General features: G+C 34.3%; 1 protein-coding gene across 3 annotated transcripts in view; it reads right to left on the reverse strand.

Moving 5' to 3' along the window:
• The window catches only part of SLIT2 (slit guidance ligand 2), a 277555-nt gene that overhangs the window by 68323 nt on the left and 181308 nt on the right, over positions 1-27924 (reverse strand). For 2 of the 3 annotated variants that reach the window (XM_082759741.1, XM_082759740.1), the window contains exons 8-14: positions 25240-25403; positions 22664-22802; positions 7290-7361; positions 6458-6529; positions 5854-5925; positions 3855-3998; positions 3563-3726 (exon numbers count right to left, since the gene is read on the reverse strand). In XM_082759741.1, coding sequence (XP_082615867.1) covers positions 3563-3726; positions 3855-3998; positions 5854-5925; positions 6458-6529; positions 7290-7361; positions 22664-22802; positions 25240-25403 — 827 coding nt within the window. Of the gene's footprint in view, positions 1-3562; positions 3727-3854; positions 3999-5853; positions 5926-6457; positions 6530-7289; positions 7362-22663; positions 22822-25239; positions 25404-27924 lie in introns of all 3 variants that reach the window. The other variant, XM_082759742.1, reaches the window with a different exon arrangement.

Genomic DNA, 27924 nt, shown 5'->3' on the forward strand with positions numbered 1-27924 from the left:
TAGGTATAAGTTATAGAAGCATTTGAAGTTTAATACTTGCTTACATGACATGGCATTCTTTTCACTGAATGTCCAGTGCCACAGTAACAGTATTACTGTCACAGATTAAATTAATGTACAATTTAAAAAAAAAAAAAAAAAAAGAAAAAAAAAGGAAAAAGGAAAAAGAACCACATTGAAAGTTTCCTCCACCATTTCCCAGTCAGTCAAAGAAAACATCCTAAACAGATCAGGAAAAAACATCCAGTAAGGAACTGAGGGTAGGTGACAAAGAAAACAAAGAGAAGCTGAAAGGACCTGTGGGTTCTTCCTGGACAAAGGTGAAAAGACTAGTAGAAGGTGCATCAGGGCTGGGAGGTACATTGTGATTTAGCTCAGACACTGAACTTTACTTACAGCCAAAATGGTGAACTCCTGCAAAAGTAAAGATAGCCAAGAAGGAAAGAAAGACAGAGTAATCCCAATTAAGACAAAAACATGAACTAAGCTCTCATGTTCCCTACTTAACTTTAGTTTGATTAGGGGATGTTGCTAAGGGGTACCATCTTCAGCAGAGAGAAAAAATAATTAATTTTAAGTGGCATTAAAAAATGAAGAAAAGATTGGGGTTAATTACAAATTTCATATAGGAAAATTATGTCTCCCATGCACATCTCTTCATTGTTTCAAATCTGTTTGTTAGAAGCTGTTCTGCTTCTTTGAATGTATATGCACACTATGCCACTTAAAATACTTAATAAACCAAAGAAACATGGGAGAAACAGATAGCTCAAGGGAAGAAAAAGCAGTCGTCATTTATTATTATGATTAGCATTTGCAAATATCTAAGTAACACATACGACATAGCTAGTTGGAATATTTGTATGAGCTAGCAGATAAACTACTTTTTTAAATTCATGATTTAATATTTGTTTAACATTTAGTCTTCCAAATTAATATGCTGAAATTCTATAAGGAATTTCTAGTATCTACAGAGCAAGATCTCACTATAACGTATTTAAAAAAATATTTAAAATATATTTGACTTTTTAAAGAAACGTTAATATTTTTACTGTATTTACTGAAGTATAGAGAAGTATTTTTAGCATTTTGTAATGCTGATGAGCAAGGCTACAATTAATTTCTTTTTCTTCTGTGTCCAGAATAAATCACTATTAGTAGTTCAATGTAAAAAACTAAAATATTCAGGGACAAGATCTTCAACAACTGAAAGAATTTCTTGCAGCATCTCCCTGATAACCTGATGGAAAGAGAAAGCATACGAGCTGTATTTCAAGAAGCAGCACTTTCAGAATGATTTTTTTTTTTTCAGGAATAGCATTTTTTAAAAGTGTACATAAACAAACCTAAACTGCATGTGTGGCCATATTATAAACAAGCTGTGAAGACATTTGCTGGCAAGAAAACAGTTCTAACTCAGACACAAAAGTTGTGCTGGCAAGGTTGAGTAGAAGTCACTCTGTGGCAGGAATACAGCTGTTGTACTCATTAAGAAATTGAGTGGTAACTACAGGTTTGAGAAACTGTATCCCTCTCTGTTTTATGCTGCTTTAAAGCACATTTTTTGCAGCTGCCAATCCTGACAAATTGCTGCCTTCTTTTGTATTTCAGTTTGTCTTTTCTTCATATTCTAACCAACATATTAGTATAAAGGCACGAAGAACTCACATAATTGCTGCAAATTTAAGTAACACACCACACAGCATTAGGAGAAGAGCTGTTAAACGTAGCAGTTTAAAAGACAAAGACTAAGACCAATCAATAAATCAGTACTTCAGACACCGCACAATGACAATATACCTGTAGTACTTGAAAGAACAAGTGCACTGGTGTCATAATCAATTATTGTAGATATTTGTCTGGATATTAAACTATGGCAGAAAACCCTGCTTGCAGATCACATACTGTAATTCATCAATATATTCATTATGCCCTTGTTTATTTTGCCAATAAATTATTTGTAATCTGTTAGAAAAATAATGCAAGTGTTTGTTTGTTTGTTTGTTTTTAATTAAGAAATCAGTGCACACACCTGACAAGCAAGGTAAAATAAATAAAGAAACATATTTCAAAGAGCTAGGGCCAACATCAGTTAATCTTTTGTGAAAATATCGTAGGCTTATTGTAGCTTTAATCAGCGTGTAAATTACTGTTTCACCCCAAATCTAAAGTAATATTTTCTTTAATGGAAAATATTTTTGATTAATTGTGACTCATGTGTCACCACAGAATGCCTTTAATGAATATTAGCTTTCCTTTATAAGCATTCCACTGTGATTTCACAAACACAAGGAGAGTGAGCAAGCAGTAGCTGCAGACAGTGTAGAGCATGAAAGAAAGGAAAGAAAACATTAATTTGTAAAATTTATTTTAAGTTGTACTAGCTCTTTGACAGTAGTATGGATTCCTGTGTTTAAAAGCAGCTCAGAAGCTACATTTTAAAAACAGTAGCGGCAGAAAACACAAGGTACAAGGTAAGTAAAGGTGTGAATTGAAATATGAACTAGCAGGTGCAACCTTCTACATAATTTAAACAAGGGTAAAATTTTGGTGAGTTGTGTGCAAATTTGTGAGAGAAACTGTAAATGGAGCTGCATGCTAAGCTCTCATATTCAGAAATCAGAACTACTAGTAATCTACAAATGAAAGCTATGTCTAGCTACAGGTATTTGCTATTGTTAATATACATGCACCAGTTTCCTAAAAACTATAACAAACTTTGTTTTTGGGAGGAAAGGGAGAGAGTATCTGCAGTTAGTCAATCTTACTGCAGAGCCAAACCTACCTGGAATGAAATACTGTTCTTTAGCTAAATAAAGAGAAAAAAAAATAGAAGATGCACCTGAATGTCAGCAAGCAAAGAATGAGTTTTATTAGATTAAGTATGGACTACAGTTAACTACAGATAATTAAATGAAAAAATGTGTATTCACAACAAGAGCTGATAAACAACGAAGTGTGAATAGTCATAAATGTATCCGGAACATGGATAACAAACAGTTCTCATCTGGTATTTGCACTTGAGAGTGAATAAATTGTAGAATGTGAAATGCACCTGGAACAGCTGGATACCATACGACAAAAAGTTAAGGATTTAGAGAAATGTAAGTAGGAAATGGAATAAGATTAGAAAAAGAAAACAGTAAATTTCAGTATGAGGTAAGCTCCTTGTATAAAATGAATGTGTCATGTTTCCATATTTAGCTAGAAATTTTTAGATCTTTCATGTACTCCAGAGCCTTGTGGAAATTGTACAAAATGATTTATGTCAGTGATGTTTGTAGCGAATAACTTCAGCATTGCATTCTGAAGTATTATATATTGCATTTCTTTGTTAGATTTAATGCTACTCAGAAATAGTGCCAAATGTGTTAAGTGTAGTAATGTTCCGTGATCCAATAGGCTATGACTTCCATGACTTCCCCCCCACTTCGGCTGAAGAACTAAAAAAGATTTTGTAACATTTAATAATTCTGTAGAGAGCCAGCTGCCTTCATTAGAACTTCTACAACCACTGGTTTTGCCAATAAAAGAAAAATAGCAGCTGAACTAAGAAAATTACCTGAGCAGCGGAATTTCTTGCTTTTGATCTGTCCAATCCTTTTGTTTGCCAGACGGCGGGGGCTGGTGCAGCGGGCACCACTGGTCTCAATGGGGTTTGTATGAAGATAATCCGCCAGCCACTTCAGATGGCAGTCACAGATAAATGGGTTCTGCGCCAAATGCCTTTCATGAAGAAAAAAATAATAATTTCACACATTATTTCCCTTTAGTCTCAGCAGTTTCTGATATTTTGAGTACACTGTAGAATATGAAGTCATACCAAAGATGACCATAAACAAAAGCATACATACAAGGTCTGAATTGCACGTAGAGGTGAGAAAGTGCCTTTTGCAATGGTCTGAAGCTTGTTGTCATACAAAGAAAGGAGATTCAGGTTGTGCAGATCTTGAAAAGCATCAACTCGCAGGCAATTTATCTTGTTGGCATTTAATAATCTGTTTAAAGGAAGACAATCAAATAAAAGATTTTTTCAGTGTCAATGAAGATTCAACATTTTTCACAGATAATTCTTTGTACTCATTTTATACAGAACAAGAAATGCAGGAACAAATATTGACAATGATATATGGCATTTCAGTGAATTTAAATATCTTACTTAGGTGCTCTGAAATTATTTTGAAATTTTTGCACCTTACGGTTGAAATGGGTAGGTATATTCTGCTACAATCACATTCATTGTATGTGCTGGCAGAACTTATGCATGTGGTATTTGTGCAAAGAAACAAGCTCAAAAAATCAAGTATATGCAAGGAAAACTAGTTCCTTTTGCCAAATAAACAAACAAACAAAAAAGGAACTGAACACTGTGTTCATTAGCTGGAAGAGATGTGCAGTGGCACTTTTAATTATATGTTACTAATCAGCATGCTGCCGCATTAACAGAGTTGTAGTAAAACTGGTGGCATGGAATATATCCAAATTTGTCTTGGATCCTTCATCTTCAAAGGGAACCTTTTCTTCCCTGTACACCCCAGACTTCTAAAGCTAAAACAAACAAGTCAATTTAAACCAACTCCTTCATACTTTTGAAAAGAAAATAATTTTGATATTCAATTAGTTGTATTTTTCTAACAAAATATTATTTTTCCCATTTGCAGCCAGATGGAATGGTGGATTTGAAAATCAATGCTTTGATAAACAGTTTCATCATGCAAGCAGAAATTTAAAGTATTGTCTATGCAAAATATATCAAGCTATGGACTTTTTCTTAATATAGAATAAACAAAAGTTCAGATATGTCCCTTCCTTTTTTTTTTTTTTCTTTCTTTTTTTTTTTTTTTTTAATTTTAAATATGTTTTTGTAACTAAGTTCTCTTTAAAGGCAAACAGAAACACATACCCCCCAGCATTTAGTTTCTGACTGAAATAAATAAAAATGTTAAACCTCTAGGTGGTGCTAAATCTTGAAATTCTTTTTTTCTCCCCCGCCCCCCCCCCGCCCCCCCGCCCCCCCCCACATTCTCAATGAGTTATTAATAAAAGCCAATCATCAGCTATAAACTCTGGACATTAAAGGCTTCTAAACAAATGGGAAGAAGCCATTTACTAAATTCACTCAGTCTTCAGATTAACAAGTCAGTGATTCTAGGATAATGTCTTCCAAAAGCACTATTTGTTGTCTTATGGCCTATTTCACAAATCTGTCACACAATACAACTCCCTTTCCTACTTAATCTTGACAATATTTGATAAACATATCACCATGACATTCCTCTTAACTCCCAATATTAAATCCAAATAGAAATGGTTTATAAGATTACACATGGGAGTTTCTGAACTGTTAAAAGAAACAGCAGGTAGAGTTCATAGAGTCAAAGAATTGTACACTGAAGAGTCTCAAAAAATATTAAAAGTCATCAATGAAACTTACTGTAACTCTGTTCTTACATGGGTACAACTAAAAACATAACTACATAGTACTTCCACTACATATTATCTGTATATAAAGCATTCAAATATTTCTACTGTATCTCACCTACAATGTTATACACACTGTTTAGTATTTACATCACAAGACAGTGTCATTGTCATGTTATATACTTTATCATTATAAATTCCAAAGAAGATAATAGTTTCAATTGTATTTATTTTAGGCTGAGACATTAACTGAAATATCTGTGGATGAATGGCAAGCTGGCCTACCACATCTCACTTAAACATAATTTGTTTTTATTATACTCTGATCTTACGCACAGGATTTCCTGCTAGTACTTTTCCAGGCATTATCTCTTACCAAGTCTGCCCTTCTGGGTTACCCCTAAATAGCGTAAATATTAAATAAATACTCACAGCAATTGCAGAGAAAAGAGTCCTTCAAATAAGCCTTTTGGAAGTTCTGTAATTTTATTGCCATAAAGGACACTGTACAATGAAATAAAAAAAGCAAACAAAGCTGTTATGAAGGTTATATACAATGCAATTTTGAATATAAAAATAATAACTTTTCAATTTTGATGAAGTGAATTTAACAGCAGTGACTTAATACTTGCAAGATCCTTGTGCTCCTTTGAGATGGCAGGATCACATATTTTCCCAAAGACACGCCACACAAAGGATCTCTCAGCAGAACCAGCACCTCACTGTGTGCAGCCTTACCAAGGGATCTCTGTAAGTGGATTGCTGTTTTTAAGAATAAAAACTATCTGGGGGATAAACAAACTCTTTGATTTCCTTCAACTCTGCCATGAACATATTTTAAAGAAAATGTACTTTTTTTAATGTCCAATTGTGATAAAATATTCAATTATCACTCTAAAATTCTGAAACTATTTTTACAGCTTTCAGTATTGATTGAATTTATATAAAAATCCTGCAGAGCTACAAATCTCAAATAAATTCACTATAAGAGTATGAGAAATTAGCTTCTGTTTCCACATGTCAAATAGATACCTACAGTGAATTGAGTGAACGTAAGCCCTGGAAAGCATCTGGAGCTGTTTCAGAGATCTGGTTATTGCTCAGGTCACTGAAATAAATGAAAGTTGCTTCAATTAATTCAAGCTATTTTAAAAATAGTGAACATTAAAATAATTCATAAGTAGAATGAGCTGCGGAAGAGAGAGAAATTAAAATACTTATGTGAGACCCCGCTGAAGAATTTGAATATAAAACCACCAAAATTGATAGTACACTAAAACAAATACATGATTAAAAATAGATTTTGAAAAAAAAAAAAAAAAAAAAAAAGACTGAAAAATGTACACTTCCTAATTGCTTATGTATCTTTTATAAACATTTTTTGTTTGAAATGACCGCAGGACTATACAGTCTCAAAGGTATTCCAAAATGACAGTGGAATATACCCAATGATTTTATTTTTATGTTGAGTACAGTAACATGTTGCTTTTATGTAAAACCATAATAATTTTAATGTTTGGTTTAAAAAAAAAAAAAAAGGAAAAAGATGCTATATGGTATAATTAATCACGTTGTCATATCTGATAATCATCCAGCAGTCAAACTTTCTTAAATACATTATTTAATTATGTATTTAAGTATTTAATTATGTATTACTTAAATACATTATTTAATTATTTCATTATATACATTGATGGAAGTTCCTCTCTATGATCTTGAACTGATTTTTTATTTATATATATATATATACACATACATAATATATTCATGTATACATTTCTATATCTAAATCTGTTTAGATACATCAATATACCTATATCTCTATATAAAATAGATAAAATAATAAATCTAAAATATCAGGTACTTACATTCTTCGAAGCTTTTTGTATGGTGAGAAAGCTCCAGGAGGTATGACCTTGATTGAATTTTGTTCTAACCGTCTGCAAAACAATTGCATTAGCATAAAAATACACACACACACAAATAATAATAATAATAATAAAAAGAAGCCAAAAGCAACTTAAAGCCATAACAAGCTAGAAAGCACTGTAATAAAAAACACTGGTTTTGCTTACATTTTCAGTACATCTTTTACCTTGAGAAACAAGGTCATTTAATTTTGATTTTAATTAAAAAGAAGTAATAGTTTTTCTCTGTTATTTTAACTTAAAGTTAACTTAACTTTTAACCTAATGTTAGAAATGAAAGCCCAATCTTCATCCTGAACATAAGGAAAGTTAATTTCAGAGCACACAAGTTTTTTTTGTTTTTGTTTTTGTTTTTTTTTGGTAAAACGTAAGCTAGAAGTGTAATTAAAATATTCAAATTTGAGTTAGTATTATTTGACACCCGATTTATGATTCACATACAGCAATTTTTATAGTAAATTTTATTTAGAAATTTATTTATGAAGAGTTCTCTGAGTTACTCAGTCTAATATATAAACCACAAAAAATGGTGCAGACTGTTCCTACAGAACAAATAACATATGTTGCTACCTGCAGTAGGGTAAATGCCTTTTTTTTTCAACGTACACGTATTATTTCTTTACATACAGTATGTAATACCTTTTCTTTCAGCTACAATACTAGAATTGCACAGCTACACCTATAACTTCTTGAAACAATTTTTCTTATCTAAAATGTTAGTTTATCTTGCTGGCTATATTTGCTTTGTATGTATACTGAGTGTGACTGAAACATGACACACTGCAGAGTATGAACTGGCTGATGGAAGCAGTTTTCCAAGATTTTTTGAACATACGGAGCTTTGCTTATGGGAAATCTATGCTGATACAGACCTATGGTGCATTTGCTAACAAGTCAAACAGGCCCAGCAAAAATCATGTTTAAAATAGAAGCTAGTTCACATAATGCAGTATTTCATGCTTATCACTGAAAACAAACAAATAAATAAATAAATAAAACATTATATTATGTAAACATAAAAGACTGAAAGTATTTATTCTAAAAAAAAAAAAAAAGAACATCAGGAAGAGGCAGTATTATTCAAACATACATATTATGGCTATCTAATAAGCTTGATATTTTCCTCTTTCATGGACAGGTATCAACTTACTGTGATCTATACATATAAGGACAATACCATTCTATTTCACAGAATGAATCATAATTGTAGAAATTAACGCTCTATTTGAAAATATTCAGACATCCATTTAGGGTTAAGGGTTAAGGGTAAAATGCCTTTTTTAGTCTAGATGGAGGAATATTATGCTTTTTTTTTTTTTTTTTTTCCCTTTTACTCTAGTCCTATTAATACTCTTCTGTTTCACTTTTCCTCTGATTAAGAGTCATATGAATCTGTATGTGTGAATAACTAATAAGCTCACATACGCATTTTGAGTAAGCCTTTACAAGTAACTATTCTTATAACAATTATTTCTTTTTATAACTTTCTCTGGATTATAGCTGGACAGAAGATTTTTTGCTGCCGTTATGAGGTTTTGTTCAGATGGACATATTCATATATTTAATACTCAAAATCTTTTATGTCTAAATATGCTTTGTTCTTGACTGGTGTATAAAGAAGCCAAGAAAAAAAAAGAAAGAAAACCTCTAAAAAAAACCCTTCCTAACACACAGAAAATCTCACTTTATTAACGCAACTTAAGACAGGGCTCATATTTTTAAACGTCCTTAACTAAGAAAATATTGTCACCTTGCTACAGTTTTCAGATATATTTTAAACACTGCAGAGAATCCCATGGTACCAAACTGTTAACTTTTTCCATAAACAGGATGTTCTTTCACACGTTTTCCTCACCTTGGCTGAGCCTTTTGGACTTATGAAACACGTTTTACATCAGATCAAGAGTACTGATGGGCTATGAGGGGACAAGGTCACTCTTTTCCAGTAGACTTGAGTAGATGTAGAAAGCAAACATCTGAATAAGTAAAAACCTGCTTAAATTGAAGGTCAACACTAGTTACACTGGAGCCAAGTATTTTCTATTCTTATGCTTCATTTTTAGCTGAGTTTTCTCAAGAAAAAAAATATTACACATGCTTTCTGTCTAGATAGTTTTCTACTCAGCTCAGGTCACAGAGAGGTAAAAACTCCAGATCATAAATTTCTAGACCTTTCCTTAAATTAGCATTGGGAGGGAGCTGAGAAACCAAACTAATCCAGCCATGAAGGGAGTAGCAACTATCCATCCATTCCCATTACACACACTATTTGGCAGCAAAAGATTGCACAACCACCAGGAATAGCCTGGCTGGACGTTTGTCAGGTGTGCAGCTTTGAAAATCAGCCAAAGGATCTCTTGCACAGGAAAATGTGTAGGGCATACACAAAGGACTGGAAATGGGTGGCTAAAAAGGGACAGGAATGGATTAGGCCGTATTACAGAGGAGGACTTGAATTGCTGGAGAGACACTGGGGAATCACGCCTGTGTGTGTATGGCAAAGACAGATACCGCAGTGCCGGTAGTCCCGCATCAGTCTGCCACAAGCCTCATGTATGAATATTATTAGTCCATAATGTACAGACTTATGCGCTAGTGCTGGAGGACTCCTGTCCACTTTCACTCATGTTTAAACATAAAACACTATTATTTAGACACGATATGGCATGTAACTTGAGAAAGACAAAGTCTAGTGTTAAGACACAAAGTATTTTCCAGTTTACTCTCTTAACCTAAAAGTACATTCATTCTATAAGTGGAAGTAAACTTGCAGGATATATGTATGCCATTTGATATGAGAAGATGGAATAGCAGATTTCATTTATAGCTGCCCAATTTGTCTACAAATCATATGGGTCCAAAACCTGAAGAAATCCTACTCCAATACATTTCTGAAAGCTAATTTTCTAGCAGTTCTAATAAAGGGAACTATCAATTCACTGGTGGATATATAAAATGAACTCTATGTCAACTTTGCCTAAGATTTCCTTTTAGTGAAAAAGCTACAGTCTAACAGATAGACTGTGTAGTACTAGGATAAATTTACACGCTCTTCTGGATAAATAATTTGTTATAGTAGGAGCATCTATGTCTTTTATTAACTCATGCTAAAGTGTATGCACTGGAAGACATCGTATTTTAGAAAATGAGATTAGCATAAGAAAGGAAAAATGAGATTATCTAAATACAGAAGAAAAATCTTTTATACTCTGTTTTGTCTGTAAAGAAAGTAAATCAAATTCACATTTTCAAGCTTTGTTATCCTCTAATCTTCTGCTTTATCTTCCTAGAATCAGCTGAATTTCACAGAGTGAAAATTTGCATCCACCATTGCAGAAGAAAATCTAATTAGATATATTCTAGTGTCACAAAGCACAGATAAAATAATATCTAAAGGAAATTTACATTCTACTGATAAAGCCCATAGTAATTAAAAACTCTCCTTTATATTAATTCCTCATATTAAATGAAACATTTTTAATTCTGGAATAGAATGGGTTGTAGTTATCTATTACTGAAAAAGTCTGCTATTAAGTGCTCACAAATGACATGGCCCGAAGTACCATTATATTAGAGAAGAACAAAAAGCTAATATCAGTATTTTTCCATGAAACTTGTATTAAATTTTGTGCATAGCATTGCCTTTCAAAGTCATCCCAGAAGTCATTCTTTTTTATAAATGATCATCCATGTATCATAAACAGTGCCTTGGTGGTTTCTTTTTCAAAAGCCACAGTCAATTTTAGTAGCATATTTAATAAGATAAGATAATGGAGGAAGACAGTTAAGTACATGCTTCATCAAAGCGTGCACTGCCTCATGTATAAGAAGTACTCTGCCCATCACCACTCAAATGCTAATTAATGCTCTTAGTATTGAGTCTCCTGCTCCTTTTAGTGTTTCACTTCAAAGAAGTCCTGCATCAATACATAAGTGTTTCAGTGTCTTTTAACATTGCCAAACTAGTTGAAACCTTTGAAACCTTTTTTGAAGACTATTCCCTAATCTCTCCTATTTAAGAAATGTACTGTGAGTATTTCTTTTTCTAAATCTTTCCCCCTGGCTCATCCCTGCAGACACCATAATGTACAACCACCTATTATTTTAAGAAACAAAGGTGGTTCTGCAGTTGTGATTTCCAACCTAATCAAATCAAATTAAAGTAGGTCCCCAGTGAGTAGACGGATTCTTCCCACCATGTCCCCAGACAGCCTTGTGATACATAAATCCCTTGACACTTTCCAGGAGGATGCTGTTCTCTGCTAGGAGCCTGCAGCACACCATTAGTGATTACTACTTCCACACTTAGAGACAGACATGTTTATTTATACTGACACTTTCAAAACAGCTTATTTTACCACTGTAAGTAGTCATTTCTATGAAAGACTTCTGCTCATGAAAAGCGGCTGTAGAGAACACCCAGTTCTCTATGAAATTCTTTCTTCCTTTTATTATGCAGGTGGGGTACAATATACCAAGCCTGCTCAGTAGAGAAAGATACACAGTTTATACTGCATAGAGATGTGCTACGCCCATAAAAACATCTTCCTTAAGAAAACATTAATTTGAATATGGAGCAGCAAATTAACTACATATTTTATTATCAATCAGGACTTATCTTGTTTTAAGTAAATTTGGTCATGTTAGTCACTTTAGCATTTAATTGATCTCAACTCTTCATTCCGGCATCTACTCATTTACATAAAGCACGTAGGAAGATTGTCGAGAAACCCCAAAATAATTTTTTACTACAGAGAAGAAAGTGTAAGCTGTGCAATGAGTCTGATGTATTGCACAGATGCTGATTATACATGGTAATAAAATTGACAGCTCTTCTTTGCATTTTCCCCATCTGCTTTTAAAGTAAATGGCAAAAACAGCTGTCAGAAAACAGAAAATAGATTTCAGCGATGGGATTCAGTGCAGCTTCTGAATCTGAAGAACTGCAATATGCAGCCAACACATCTCTCATCATATTTAACATCTGCCAGGTTTTTGGTTGTTGTTGTTTTTGCTTGTTTGTTTTCTTAAAATGAGGAAGGAGTAATGGTCTCCCTTTGCTAAAGAAATCCTTCAGGCTATCATACTAAGTACCTCTTTTTTTTTTTTTTTTTTTTTTTCTTTCCCCAACAACTGAACCTCCAGAGTGCTTTTATCCAGTAAATGTCTCTTCTGACTTCAGCAGCAAAAGAATTCTGTTGAAATCTGTAATATCATCTACGTCTAACAAAACAAAAGATGTATTTTGAATGACTATATTACTTGCACTTTAAAATTTCAGTCTCTAATTCTGTGTATTAATAAATCTGGTTGACAGTTTCCTAAATATTTGCATATAAAGAATCACTGTCAATGTTGCCCTAAAGCTTGCCAAAACGCGAACATCCAGTCTAATTGTTCTATCAAATATTTCCTCAGGGGACTGACTGCAAATGACAGACACCTCCATAGTCTGCATTACATCAAAAAAGTAACAAGGATTGCTGTACTAAAGCCATTAAAGAATACATCACATTTAAAAGCAAGTCCCAAACCTGCATTTGCTAAATTTTTCATCACAGATAAGGCCATCTCATGCTCTGAACCCTACAGCACCATTAATGACGGTAGGCTTTACATTCCTTAATTGTTACAGATTTAGGTTGTAGGCAAAATGCACCAATTCTTAAAGAATTATTTGCTCAGTACTTTAGCATCTGTCAGTGTGCCTCCTGTGCAATTAGCCTGAGTCACCTAGAGTCAAGTTAAAGCCTCTCTAATTAGCCTATTTTTGATGAGAGCTGTTACAATACAAAAACTACTTGAGCTCTTCAGAATAACTGTATTAAGTTGACAAAAATAAATGTAATCTTGCTACACTCGGCTCATCATGAGTGATGACACGTCAACCTGCTTGGGAATCCCATTGCTCTGTGTGGCTGACAGTGTGGTAGTAGTCCTCACTACCTGTTAACACTACCTGAGCATGCACCATAAATTTACCACAAAAAATCTAAATATTTTTACTGAGAATACTTTCCACAGATGTTTGCCACTTATGGGACCATGTATTTACTAAAGTTTAAATAATGAAGGCAGCATTGTCTTTTCCAACCAAAATGGTTCTATGATTCTAAGTTGGTATGTTCAGTTTCTTTTACAGTAACTTCATTCACATTACTGCTGAGGAAGAATCATATGTAAAAATAAAATCTAAGAGTAACGATGCCTCTGGAGTGTAGCACAGCTGTCAGAAAGCTATGAGGGTTTTTCTGGAAGAGCTAGATAGGCCTTCTCCAGCTTCTCTTCATGCTGTATAAAATATTCATTTATAGCATGCCTGACTTATTTTATTTCTCTTGGCAGAAGTCCCTCAACGTACCCCAGTACCACCAGAACATGCACAAACCTCCCAGAAGTGGAACAATGTGGTGTTCATTCTGGCCAGTACCTACTTCCAAAGTTGCTGGAAACCAGCACTGAGGTTGTTCCTCCATTTTGAAAAACAAAACAAAACAAACAAACAAAAAACAACAACAACAAAAAAAAAACAACAAGTTTGCTAAGGCTGAAAGATATGTTCTTCTATTTCCACCTTCAAGGAAGAATACCCTGCCACTGCACCAGTTCCACCACAGAGTGCCATACAATTTCAAGATTAAATTCAAGAGTGAATCATAATCTCTTCTGCTAAGTGTGCTGTGTGATACTTTACATAAGGTTTCACACAAAGACCTCCTCCTTTTTCTTTAGAATAAGTTTCCTGTGCAGTTGCTGTGTTCTGTGTCTCTGCATCTTACTGACTGTTGAAATTACTCTTGTCCTGCAAATTTAATTAGTTTTTAAGGTAAGACACAAGAGTATGAAGAAAGCCAAAGATCTGAACAATGGTAGCATAGAACACATGCTAATAAAAGACAGATTAAATACTCTACCTATAGAAAACACTGTGTCTGACAACCAAAATAAGAAATAAAAAAAAAAAACAAAACCATAAAGCCCCATGATTTACCAGTAATTGTCAGATTAAGGAGATATTTGAGTAAGAGCATGACAAATCATTTCTCTTGTGTGCTAAGTGGACAGGTTTAGCTGTCAATTTAGCAAAAGCCTAATCTATTAGCTTCAAAAACTTCCATCTCTTTCTGTCAAATGGAATATATTTTAAGTTTTCCCTGAAAAAATATTAAGGTACGAATCCCAAACAGTTAACAGTAATTCAGTTAAATCTGTGTTGGAAAATTAAATGCATTAAGGTAATGAAGTACTTCACTAGATTCCTTTACATAATTTTAATTTTTCACATTTATTCAAGACATTGCCTTGAAGCGGATGTGTTTTCCACTACTTGCATGCAATTGTTGGTTTATATGTATGTGTTACATAAAAGATGTTAAGATTTTAGCAAATTTCTTCATTTTTGATAAAGCAAACACTATTTGTTTTTATATATCGTAATGGACTTACACACTAGTTTTACTAACTAAAAAGACCAATGTTTTGATTTAAACTAGAAAGCAGAAACAAATACAGACTTTGAAAAACAGTCATTGCTAAAATGTCTTGTAACTTCTTGCATCCTCCCCTCAGCATTCAGACCCATTCTTTTCAAGACCCTGCATCTTCATGCAGGATCTGGTCTCATTTCTCTCAGGCTACCGTAGATAGCTGAATCACACTCTGAGCTGCTAAAACCAGAGCAAGCTGCTTTGTCTTGGATGTTTCTGAGTTTTCTTCTTATGCAAGTCTTTGAACTTTTTCAATAAATTTGCTTAAGACCAATAGAGACTTTTCTCTGTAAAGGGACATCTTTGCATCTCAGTGTAAGAGACTCCCTGGTCAATAGACATAAGGCTGTAATAGACTTAAGGCTGTACTTTGGACTTTCAGGTAAGGAAAAATTTTAAGAAACAACAGAAATATTGTAATTGTATAGATGCCGAGCTTAGCTTGGAATAGATTCATTCATACAGCTTCCAGTTCTCAGATAAAATTATGAATTTACACAAAGCACAGGTAGTGTGACCAGGTCACTCTTTACCTTATCTTGGTTAAACTCTGTCAAGTTCAGTTCTGTCAGACCTAATTTCGGAGAGCTTTCCTTTCCCCTCCTTTCCTTCTTCTTTTTTCCCTACTTCTCCTTTAAGATGAGTGTTTCTGTGAGAACCAATCTCAAGAGATTTTAATCCTGCTTAATATCACAGGGCTCACAAAGATGTAGTTGAGTGCTTGACATAATACACAATCTTTAATCAACAGACTTAAAAAGTATAGGAGATTGAGATGGAAGAAGATGAAAACATGAAGAAAAATAATAGAAACTAGGAAGATAAGATGAGACAAAACTGAGGGGACAAATTAGTAAACTGTCAAGGGAAATATAAATAAACTTATCATGAAACAGCCATAGAGTTTCTAGTTTTGGCATTCAAATGTTAGAAAGATCCACTGAAAAGAGCAAGCAACTTTATCTTGAAGGCCACAGTAATTAAGAAGTCAGTGACTTTTCACTACACTGAGTTTACAGAGGTGAATTGTTAAAATTCCTGATTAAAATTCCATATGTTTTTTCATTTCTTACATTATATGGTTTAGGGTATTTTCTGTCCGTTCCAAAGACTCACATTATTTATACAACTGTTGCTTAGTTAACAGTGGCAATCCCCCACTCACCATCCCTTTCAACAAACCTTTCTCTTTGCAATATCACCATTGTAAGGACTCCTATCCTTCTATAATAATAATAATAATAAACAAACAAACAAAACAATTTACTCCTACGATTAATTAAATGGTTTTCATATTAACAAAAATGAAGAAAAAAATCAACTTAATTCCATGCCTGATTGCTTAAATAGTCATTTATACAAAGCTGTGGTCATCAAAGCAGGTAATTCCTCTCCCCCACTAAATCAACACCCTCAGCAGCACTTATTGCAAATGTATTTATTTTCTTTTATTCATAACACTACTGTAAAGAAAGAGGTTTTAGAACCACTTTGACTGCTAGTTCAAGCCACAGAAGAGAAAAGAAAATCAGAAGAATGTAAGAAGAGCATTTTCACAAGGTAGTGTAGCTCATTAATGGCTTTTTGGCCTCTCCTTTTGAAATAAGAGCCTGTCACTCACTCACACCATTCTGAGAAAAGGTATCAGTACATTTAATAAAATTGCTGCTGGGTCACCATTTGTAAGGCTTCTGATAGTCTGTTTGAACATGTGCCAAAAAGTCTCAATTTGAAGGAAACCAGAATTATTTCTGCATACCTTTTAAAGAACTTGCATGCGGAAGGTGGATTCTAAAATGCAACCAAATGAAAAGAGATTAATGGTGCTGAAAAACTAAAATGTTTAAGGAATGCCTGCATAGAGGCTGATAAATGCTATCACTGTTAGGAAAGGCTATACTTTCTAAAACCAATTAAAGTAATAGTTTTGAACCTTAAGAATGACCCATAATGTCTTTAATATAAGAGCTATATGGCAGAGGAAAGTGCTAGGTATATTAGACTACTTGAATCGGTTGAACTCAACAGACTAAACATGACAATGAAAGAGCTTCCCACACAAATTTCTGTAAGAGGTATAAACAACAAATCTAAACCAAGTCATATTATGACTTATTATATTGGAGAAGGATTCTTTATCAGGGCCTGTGGTGATAGGACAAGGAGTAATAGCTTTAAACTAAGAGAGGGTAGATTTAGATTAGACATCAAGAAGAAATTCTTTCCTATGAGGGTGGTGAGGCACTGGCACAGGTTGCCCAGAGAAGCTCTGGATGTCCCATCCCTGAAGGTGTTCAGGGCTGGGTGGGATGGGGCTTTGAGCAACCTGGTCTAGTGGGAGGTGTCCCTGCCCATGGCAGGGGTGGGTGGAACTAGGTGACCTTTACGGTCCCTTCCAACCCAAAGCAATCTATGATTCTTTGATGTTTCTAATGGATAAATACTATCTCATGATTTGAGATTGTCCATAAGACAAGACTTAAGCAAGGCATACTAAATAGCAGAATCTTGAAGACTACTAATATGTAATATTTCTTAAGTGAATAGCTACTATATCATGCTTTGCTTAAGTGAAAAAAAGGCTTAAGTATGATATATTATAAACCAAGTGTTTGAAAGCTATTAATATGTAACATCTATTGTCAATGTATTTGGACTCACAACATTTACAGTTACAGGCATTAAAATAGTAGAACTACGGGAAGCATTCCCAAAATGTTTCCTGCAGGTCACTCATAATGTGAAACCTTTAAAGATCGCCTAGAGAGGTTATATTTTATTTCTGTGCTTCCTCTAGAATTAGTGGATACACTAAAACTAAGGGAGTCTTGGTGATCAAGTTATCTTTTACTACATGGAATGTGAAATACTTTTCTCTCAAATAATATAGCATTGATTGGACTCACCATGAGAAGAAAAGCTTAGGTATTCTTATTTTTAGCTGTGTGAGAGTTTATTTAGATAATAAAAGAGAAGAATTAGTTTTGCAGAATAGGTATAGCTGGTACAGATACAATTGTACTAAGTCAATAAAGATGAAGAATTACATTTACTGAGATACAGAATTCTTAATTTTCCTCTGAGCTTTATCACACTGAAAGTGAGAAAGAGATGACCACCAAAGGCTTTATTCTCCTTCCATTTTTACTGGCAGCTACTTGGAGATAAGCAGCCCTGCTACTGAAGGCATCTTCCCAAGAGGTACCAGGCAGACAATGCATTGGCTGATAACTGACTGCACACAATGGGAATTGCTACTGACTTTTGCAACAGTTGAGAAGCCAGACAGAGTGGTACAACAAAACCCTCTCACCAGCACCCTGATGCTCACTAGGAAACCCACCTGCACTGGGCTAAAACACTGTTTCTGCAGCTAGCTCTGGCTCCTCCTGCTACCACCATCACAGAAGACCTGCTCCCTCCTAAACGACTTCAGCTTCTCTTCCTCAGTGGCTTCAGCTATTACACCAAATTCAGAAACAGGGAGGCTGGAGAGCCATGCAAGCACATAGTCTGCCAACTCTGCTACAGTGCTACAGAGGCAATAGCCATCAGCAGAGAAGACAGCTCCTACTGTCTTAAAATGTCATCCCCAAAAGGTTATCCAGCAGAACTACCAAGACAATACAAAGTCATAGTATCAGTATTATGCTCTAAAGAGAAAGCCTTTTTCCTTCCTTTTCCTCAAAGAGCTAATACAGAGCTTTGACATACAAACTTTTACTCAATTCAAACTGCAAATGTTCAACACTTAAGTAATTGAATATTTCATTTAAAGGGTTTTTGGCACATAAATTAACTTGTTACATAAATAATCAACTCCCAGAAAGTAAAAAAAAAAAAAAAAAAAAAAAAAAAGTAAATTTGTTGAAATGGAACATACACATTAAAACCTGTAGTTTATTTATGTAAACCAGGAGGACAGAGAACAATAAAATAATTAATACCACTTAGACTTTATGCAGCATTGTCTCACATGGACTGACAATGTAACAAATACAACGTATTTTGGTGCAGACACACATTTTATGTAAAGGAAGCTTGTGCTGGGCAAAGAGCAAGAAATCAAAGCTTCATAAGGTACTGAGGTCAAGCTTCCCACTGAGAGAACAGATGGAAGAAATGGATGGAGAACACCACAAAACATCAAAAAACATGAGTATTTTTTGAGGGCAAACTTCACAAAAACAACAAGAAAAAAATAACTGGATTAGGGACTTTTTGAAACCATATAAAGATTATATTCTTACTAACCTTCTGTACATGTAAGAACATGTAAGAAAGAAAAAGCAGAAATGGATGGAAATGTGATATCTGTCAAAAAACAGGTATGAAATTTTTAGCAAATGTATCCATGAGGGCTGACAATAAAGTTTAATCTTACTCTAATAGGAGAAGTTTATTCACATGAGATAATTTAGGTAAAGACAAAATATAGGAAAGATGCGGACCCCGGAGGTGTTTGTGGACCATTGTGTTGGCTGAAGCATGACATGACAGCTTGGTAGTACTGAGCACTGGATTCTGCAAATACAGCCTATAAACAGGTGATAACTATTACAACTGTAGGACACAGAAAGTTGTCCAGACTAAGGGAACTTACAAGTACTATGGATTTTTCAAATGTTCCTGTCAATAAAGTACATTTATAAAATCAGAAGAGAATACTCAGTTAAAAATGCCGAAGATGACTGTGGAAAAAAATACTGAAAAGGCTGGAGAACATCTGGCCCATGTGAAATGGTAGAATAATGCCAATGTTGCGCACAGGAATCTAATGATGGTGATATTATAAAATCACTGAATAAATAATAATTTGGCTGTTAATTCTGTACATCCTTCAAAAAACTCAACAGGGAACCGGCTCGCTTCTCTTTCCCTTTCTCCCTGAGAACTGGGGAGCTCTTGCCAAAGCATATGCTCAAAACTGTGATTAAGATAATAAAGTCATGTGTAATAAAGATTATAAAGAACTGTGTAATGGTGGTGGAAATACAGTGCTCACTATACACTTCAGGTCTCTCTTATCCTCCATGTTCAACAGCTCCTTGGCATTCTTTAAAGCTACTGTGACAACACGGTCTCATCTCTTCAAGTGCTTCTTTTCAGTTACCACTTTGGCACAAATATAACAATTACATATAGAAATAAGTGAAAAAAAAGCATTATTGTATGAGATACAATCATTATTTGTAATTTAATCATAAAGGGTTGTTATAAACAATAGTTGCAAAGTACTTCTCTAAAAACAAAGGTTTTACACACTTTATTGTAGAATAGCTTTAAGATACGATCATCTGAACCTTTCTGTATGTTCAAGTTAGATAAAAGAATAGGAGACTGAAGTCTTTCACAGAGCAGCTTTAAAAAGGAATACGCAACTGGATTCAGTGTTCAGAAACATAAGGTGATATGTGGATGGAATACATCTGTAAATTACATCTGTAAATTACATCTATAAAATTCTTGTTCCTGACAAAAACAGCTAAGAGGAAAAAAAAAAAGACCTAGGACTTTTCGTGGTCTTCATGGTCATTTCAATGGCAGGTGTGTTGCAATGGATATTGGCAGTTAAGGAAAGAAAGTATTACAGTGCAGAAAGCAGAAAGGAAACTAAAATGCCACCATATAAAGTGATGTTTCACTGTCATCTGGAATATTTTATTCAACTTTGGTCAATGTAGGTCAAAAAATTGAGAAAACCAAGAGTTTGGAGAGAAAGGAGGAGATTAATTTAGAAATCAAAGGTTTTGGCATTCGAAAAGATTGAATGGACATGAAACATTTAGTTTAGATAAGAGAGGAATGAGAGTGACATGGAAAATAGAAGGTGGCAGGACAAATTATGGACCTTAATACATAATCCTTCACAAAGACAAAGAAAATTAATGACATTTTAAAAGACTATATTTAAAGCTCGAAACTTTGAACCCCCACCTCCCCTCCTTCAATTTATCAGCTTAAAATAACTTGACAATTAAGAACACGGTAGATTCTAACGCAGATTGGATATTTCAAAGAATAAACTTTTTTTCTTTTTTCTTTTTTTTTTTTTTTGAAAGCTATGCAAATTGTCAAGTTTCACTATTTTCCTCTCATTAAAGTGGTAAAGTGTAAAGCTTTCTCCATACAACCTTTAAAACATGCTTATTTACTGAAATCTCAACTCATCTTCAGCCTATTGACATGGAAGCAGCAAAGATTAAGTGATTCTCATCAAATACTCACAAAATCCCTTACTCTAATTCTTCCACTGAGTTTACCCCTGACTTTCAAAGTTTTTCATGTCCCTTATTTCTCTTCCTTCTTTGCCTGTACATTTCTCTCCTTACTTTCCACACAACTGGAAACTTTTGTTCTCACTGTGTGGTAAGTGCAGCCTATCACTGACTCAAATCATATCTCAATCCTCCTGTTTACTCAGAAACTAAGTCAATCACTGAAGTCCAGTTCTCTCATCACACTGGCATTCAATGGTACATACCTGTTTCATTTAAAATAAATACTAAATTTTGCCTTTGTAATGTCCTAACTTGCCTTGTACCAGATTTTGAATATGTATGTTTATTTGTGTATTATCTATGAATGGCATTAACCGTACAAAACACTGCAATCTGCTTTTTAATGTAAACTTCACTTATGAACTAGATACACAACAGAGATATCAGATAGTTTACAGCGTATGACTATGATCTATACATATAACACAGCACACATATTATACATATTTATATGAGCACCTAAGCATACATATTTAGCAATATTAATGGCTTATGGACCTCAGCATGTGAAAAGGCCTCACTCTGTGATGTGAACAATGTGCAGTCTAGCAGGAAACATCTAGCCTCAGTTTGCAATCTGTTAAATGCTTAACCAAATGCTGGACATCTGTTAAATGCTTAAAACACATCAGCATTTCTTACCTAGAGCAACAGGTGAGCAGAAGACAGGATGATACACATCTCCATTCTGTAAATTCCCATTTGCTTTTGCCTCATGGTCATTTCTTTTGACAGTGAATTCAGGGTCAACTAGTAACTCCTATATCCTATAATTTCTTTGGGACTGATGACCCTTAAAATAAAGATTTAGGAACATGCTTGCAATCTCTAGTTGTGCCCTTGTAAACTCACCTTTTGCTTTTGCTCCTCCCCTGCAACAACACAACAGCAGCCTTTCTATATACTCACACAGCCTCTCAGCCACACTGCTATGACTCTGCTTGGTGGTAAGGATGCAGTTGCACATTTTGTAGACATTGCTGTTGTTTATGCCATGTCATGAAACCTTATCAGCATGCATGCTCTTCCAACCACGGCTATATGGTATTAACACAATGACTATACCACAGATTGCAATCAACCACCACACTTTTGCCTTCTTAAACTATCCTTCTGAGGAGGCAGCTTTAGCAGAATACTTAGTATGAACAATGCAGGTCTCTTGTCTTTGTTGCAAGATATGCTCCTCTGAATTGAATAAGGTGATGGAAAGTGAGCAACAGTGAAAGCAACAGAGTTTATAGCCTGCATTGAGAAGCCACTTACTTGCAGAAAAGTAAGGATTCATGAATTAGTTTTAAACCAACTCAGAATGCAGTTTTAACTGCGAGTTGTGAGTAATACATATAAAACTAACTCGTAAGAGAACATATATGTCTTAAATATTTTCATGTATCTATATATTCCTTTTATTTCTGAATGTGAATGTGCACTACAAAATTCTTACCCTGTATAACGCATATTGTACAAATAACAACAATGAGTACATAAGACAAAACTGTTCTCTGCAAGTTCATTGAAAGAATAAAAAAATCAGATTACGCACATTTCAGTAATGGTTTCTGGAAGATTTGTTGGGATTTCAGTAAGGCCTTTTCCACGACAATCCACAATGTTGTTACTACAGGTGCATGCAGTGGGACAATGCAAGACACTGCAGGATGGAGCCATAAAAGACTGGTGACCTGCAAAAGAAAAGAGTTTCTTCTATAACTGTATAAACCTGTCAAGCACTAATCCAGTTTACCTCAAAAGTAAAACGTCACATTTTACACCTCCATGAAAAAATAGAAACAGAACTTAAAAGAATAAACATTGTTTCCTATCCATGATTTCAAATTGCATTATTTTAAATACCTAATTAATACCAACATGTTGACACAATAATGAGATTAAAGAAAAATGCTCAACTACTATGCTGGCTCTTTCATCATTTCTCAGTTACTTCATACACTTGTATTCAAAATCACTTTTTTAAAGAAGGCTAAGTGTAGTCCATTTTTTAGGTATATTTTATTTATTCTGTGGTTTTAAAAACAATTATTGTTTTACTCAGTTTTCAGAATTTTGTGTATTAAAAATGAATGTCAACAGAAATTAATGAACTTTGCCATGAACACTGAAGCTCTTCTCTTAGTTCAGTTCTGCAAATACTCATTAATGAGTATTATCCTTCAGTGTATGCACCAGTTACAGACAAGTTTGGAATTATGACCATTCCATCCAATCACAGAGATAAATAAATAAGTTTGACTACATTGTTTATACTCTCACTCTGTATTAGCTCAACAGACTTTCTCCCCCAGTTTAACAGTCTTCCTAACTAGTCAGGCAGCCATGAATTTATACAACTTCATGTCATCCCCTAAGAGTTTTATGTTAAATTTGGCATTTATAATTACATGTAACCTTAATACTCACATATTTAGATATGTTTTTAGAAAATAAATATCTTATTACATTTTCCTGCAAATAGGTTGCATGTTATAATATATAATACATAATATATTAAGTAGAGCATGTCATTATTATAATGATTTAATGATTTAAATTACTGTTTTGTAATGATATGGAAGGCATGAAGGCACGAGAAAGGCATGAATCTCCCCCCTTCCCCCTTTTTTCCCGTTTTCTTTCCTATTAAGGTAAAAAAGCTAGAGACTGTTTTGAAACACCTAGGGAAAACCAAACCAAAAAAAAAAACTTCTGGACTATGAAATCTGTCTTGTTGTATTTTATGTCATATATTAAGATGGAAAGGGTACACTGATAACGTATGACATATCACTTTAACGTTGCAGCCAGTGCTGTTCCTATTTACAACTTCAAATAACTGTTCAAGTTTTAAAATTACTCTGCTGGAAAGGCTGGTCTTTTGAGATAGTAGTTTGCAATATAATCATTTGTTTTAATGTTAAGGTATCTGTTACGAAAGTGCAAACAGCTGCCAAAACTAACAAACAGAAAAATATTTCACCCATCTTACTTAAAAAACAAACAAAAAAACAAACAGTGATCCAGAGATAAAACATGGTCATTCCCCATCTTCAAAATTAGCATTAGTGTCCAAGTTATAAAACTATGCAGTTTACAAACAAGATACTTTAAGTGATTTTGTTAGGAGCTCTTTTAAGTATACATAAAAGGCTGAAGTATGGTAAGAATGTGGTTATCATTTGCCATGTTAGGATGTCATGGTGCCTTATACTGTGATGTTAGAAGCAGTTCAGTATGGATAGAAACTGCATAAAGCTGTTTAAAAACAAACAAACAAAACCACAAACAGATCTGTGTAAATTTTGGCATATTTGGCAATAGCGATCTGGGGGTCTGCAGAAAATTGACTAGTAGAAGCAGTCCTGCAGAATGAATGAACAGACAGCTATTTTCCAGTTGTTTTTCAATATTTTGAGGAACCTTGAAACAGCAGGTAAAGTTTACAGAAATTTTTCAATCAAGTTTAAAAATATCTAAATAAGAAAGATAAACTTGCCTTCTTCCTCATCTAGGAGACATGAATAAAGGAAAAAAAATAAATAGAGAAAATGTGATTAGTATTGAATCGTTTGTCATTTTGTCATTTCACATCAGAAAACAACCTGATGCACTAAAGAATCATAGAATGAATAATAGAACCACTTGGGTTGGAAGGGATCTTAAGGATCATGTAGTTCCAACCCCCTGCCATGGGATGCCACCCACAAGATCATAAAAGCATACCAGTAACATTCAGAAGTTTATTGGGGCTTCAGAAAACTGTTTAAACTGAAGTAGAAAAATAAAAAAGAAAAAACAACCTGTTTTTTTTTTTTTTTTAATCCTTTTAACTAAAGTCCTTTTCCTTAGCACTAAAAGGCCTTATGTTCTCAGTCTGTGTATCTTTTATATCATTTTTCGTTTCTCTCCCCACTCTTTATGATGGCTATGCAGCATTCACACAAAATTTGTAAGGACAGAAGCACCGCGACAGAAGATACAAATACTGATAAAAATGATTAGCTTCATTAAATTAGAAAAAAAAAAAAAAAAAAAAAGACAAAAAACTATGCAAAAGCTAGCAAGGCATAGCATGAACAGTCCCTGCTGAGCTGTTGTCAGGCCGTGCAAATGTGCTGCCCTTACCACTGCAGACGAACTCCCGTTTCTGGACCTCCGCCACGTTGTGCCCCCGCAAGTGGGCCGGGCCCATGCACTGGGTGTAGAGGCCGACGCGAGGCCGCTGCCGCAGCCAGTCGGACAGCCAGGCCAGGTGGCAGTCGCAGTAAAGGTTGTTGGAGTGAAGGCGACTGCATGAGAAGAAGCGTGACCATATGGTTAAATTGGGGAGAAGAAATAGAAGAGCAACCCATCCTTCCTGTTCCCCCCTGTAGCACCAAACTGTGCTGCTTTACTAACAAAAATCATGAACGAGCGATTAATGTTTTACATCTTTCATTAAAAGTCTGGGAGTTACAGGCTAATAAACAAAGCTTATACAAGCAGCAAAATGACCTTTTAATTGTGGTCTAAATCACAAAAAAGATGAAGACTTCTTAAGAAAGTAAACTACCTATAGTTTCTTTCCTCTTGTCTGAAGAAAAAAGTAAACACACGAGCTTGAAAGCTGCCTCAGAGGTCTTAGTCCAGATATGAACAAATGATGAATAAGACAGAAATGTCCAAAGTAACATATCACTGTAGTGTCCTATAGTGATAATATACTGTCAAAAAGAAAGAGTTAATAAAAGATTTGGTTTCCAATTAGATACATCTAAATCTGTCCTTTATCAGTCTCTATAGAAACAGCTTGCAAAATCCCTCTAACAGGTCATATTCATTTTCTGCAGAACAAGACAGAGTAATAACTCAATATAAAACACCTTCTTTCACATCCCTTTTCTGATTTCCTCTCTTTTTGTTTAATCGCAGAAAGGGGGATTAGCTGCTTTTGGCTCCTAGGGAAATACAGCCTAAGCAATGCCTGAAATTTAAAGACCAAATGGCAGCAAGCAATGGAATTAAGGAAGTCACCTCTTGGTTGGCAGAGACCGACACAAGACCACGGCTCCTTGCCAAGTGGCAGAAAGCACTTTGCCATTGATAAAACATCAGACAAATGTATTCACTAAATTTGGTAAATTACTTTCCTCTGGCTCTAACTTTTCCCTGGCTCTTGCGTTTTTTTCAAACTACAGAAAAAGACATCCACAGTTATAAATCAAATCCTTACTCAGAACCATCCATAACAGAATAATGTCATTTTGGTCCCTTTTAGATAATGTGCTCAATCCTAACTAAATCACTGGAAAGAAAGTGCAAGAAAATGAGAATTTAAACAAGAAGTCTAATTAGTCCATAGAAAGTCCTTAAAGCAACATGAATTGTGCTATAAACCAACAAAACCAAAAGACTTTAACTCAGTGTTTGTTTTTTTTTTTTTTTTTAATTATTTACAAAAAATGACTAGAATTAAAGGCAACGCCTTTTCCTGCACTGATTCTTGTGTGGGTGCTTTGCAAACATAGCTCAGAATACAGCATACACATTCAATACAATCTGTGGCCAATTGTAGGCAAGAACACCATTGCGAATCTGAACTAATGCCGTTGAAATTAATACGGTTATACAAGCATATTCGGACTGCAAATGGGATATTACAGCAATAATCTAGGACTATGTGCCTGTTTTCTTTTGCTTCTAAAATAAATATTAAAAAGATAAAATAACCCACAAAAAAATGTAAATGATAACTTGCTAATTTGATTCACTGTAATCTGGAATTCAGAATATAAACTGGATTTCAAAGTTTGAAAGAGGAACAGATGGATATTCAATTTTTCAAGTCTCAGACACAAAAGAATTGAATGAAATTCTATTCTCAAAATATAAGTGAGGCCACCAAAGCCCATGGTCAGTACAATTCAAAAGCTCTTGCATTTATCCAAACAAGAATAGTTACAAGTCTGTTATGAAGTCAACAGAACTACTCACCTGAGTGCAGTTTTTTCAGTTACTAATGTTATGCTAACTTAAGTCAATAGCACTAATGATTTAAAACATTTGTGCAAGTAAACATGCATAAAAGAAAATGGACAGGCTCTTTGCAAAATTAATTCTTTAACAACAAAAGCTACTCTTGAACTGTGATAGGAACATCCCATTCATTTCTGATTACCACTTCAGTGGAAAGTCTGTTTGACAGTGTGTCAGAACTAAACCTTGAGAGAGTCTGGTTTTGTTGATTAACACAGTGTACATTTATTCTTAGTTCAGTATAAACAGAATAAATAACACCAAATTGTATCACTTGCATATACACTTTTATCACTGTGTTTTGTTTTAGTATTCTTCCAGTATAAGAAGTATTCTGCAAAAGTCATAACCTCTAAAAATGGGAACCTTATTGTAAATGCTGACACAACTTTAATTATAATAGCACTACCGGATGATCCTATAATTTTATGTTACAAAGAATGTTGGAGAGCCAGTTCAGTTTAATTAGGTCTGCTAGCAGTACAGTAATAAAAGCATAAAGATTTCCCATTTATCACATCTGACAGCCAATCAAAGATTCTTCCATGTTCCTAAATGAAATGTGACCTATTCAATAGCTCAAAGTAAAACAAATTTTTGACTTTCAAAAAACATCAATTTCTTACTCTATGCAGCTGTAAAATATAAAAGAGAATCTCCCCTGCCCCCACTTTTTTTTTTTTTTTTTTTTTTTTTTTTTGTAAGAATGTGAAGCTTTTCAGTGAACAAATGCAGCACTGTGGAACACCCAGTTGGAAAAAGGCCATGAAAACATTCCCATCACCCCATATCCTA

Source organism: Aythya marila (assembly GCF_965140915.1).
Source record: "Aythya marila genome assembly, chromosome: 4".
Taxonomy (NCBI): Eukaryota; Metazoa; Chordata; class Aves; order Anseriformes; family Anatidae; genus Aythya; species Aythya marila.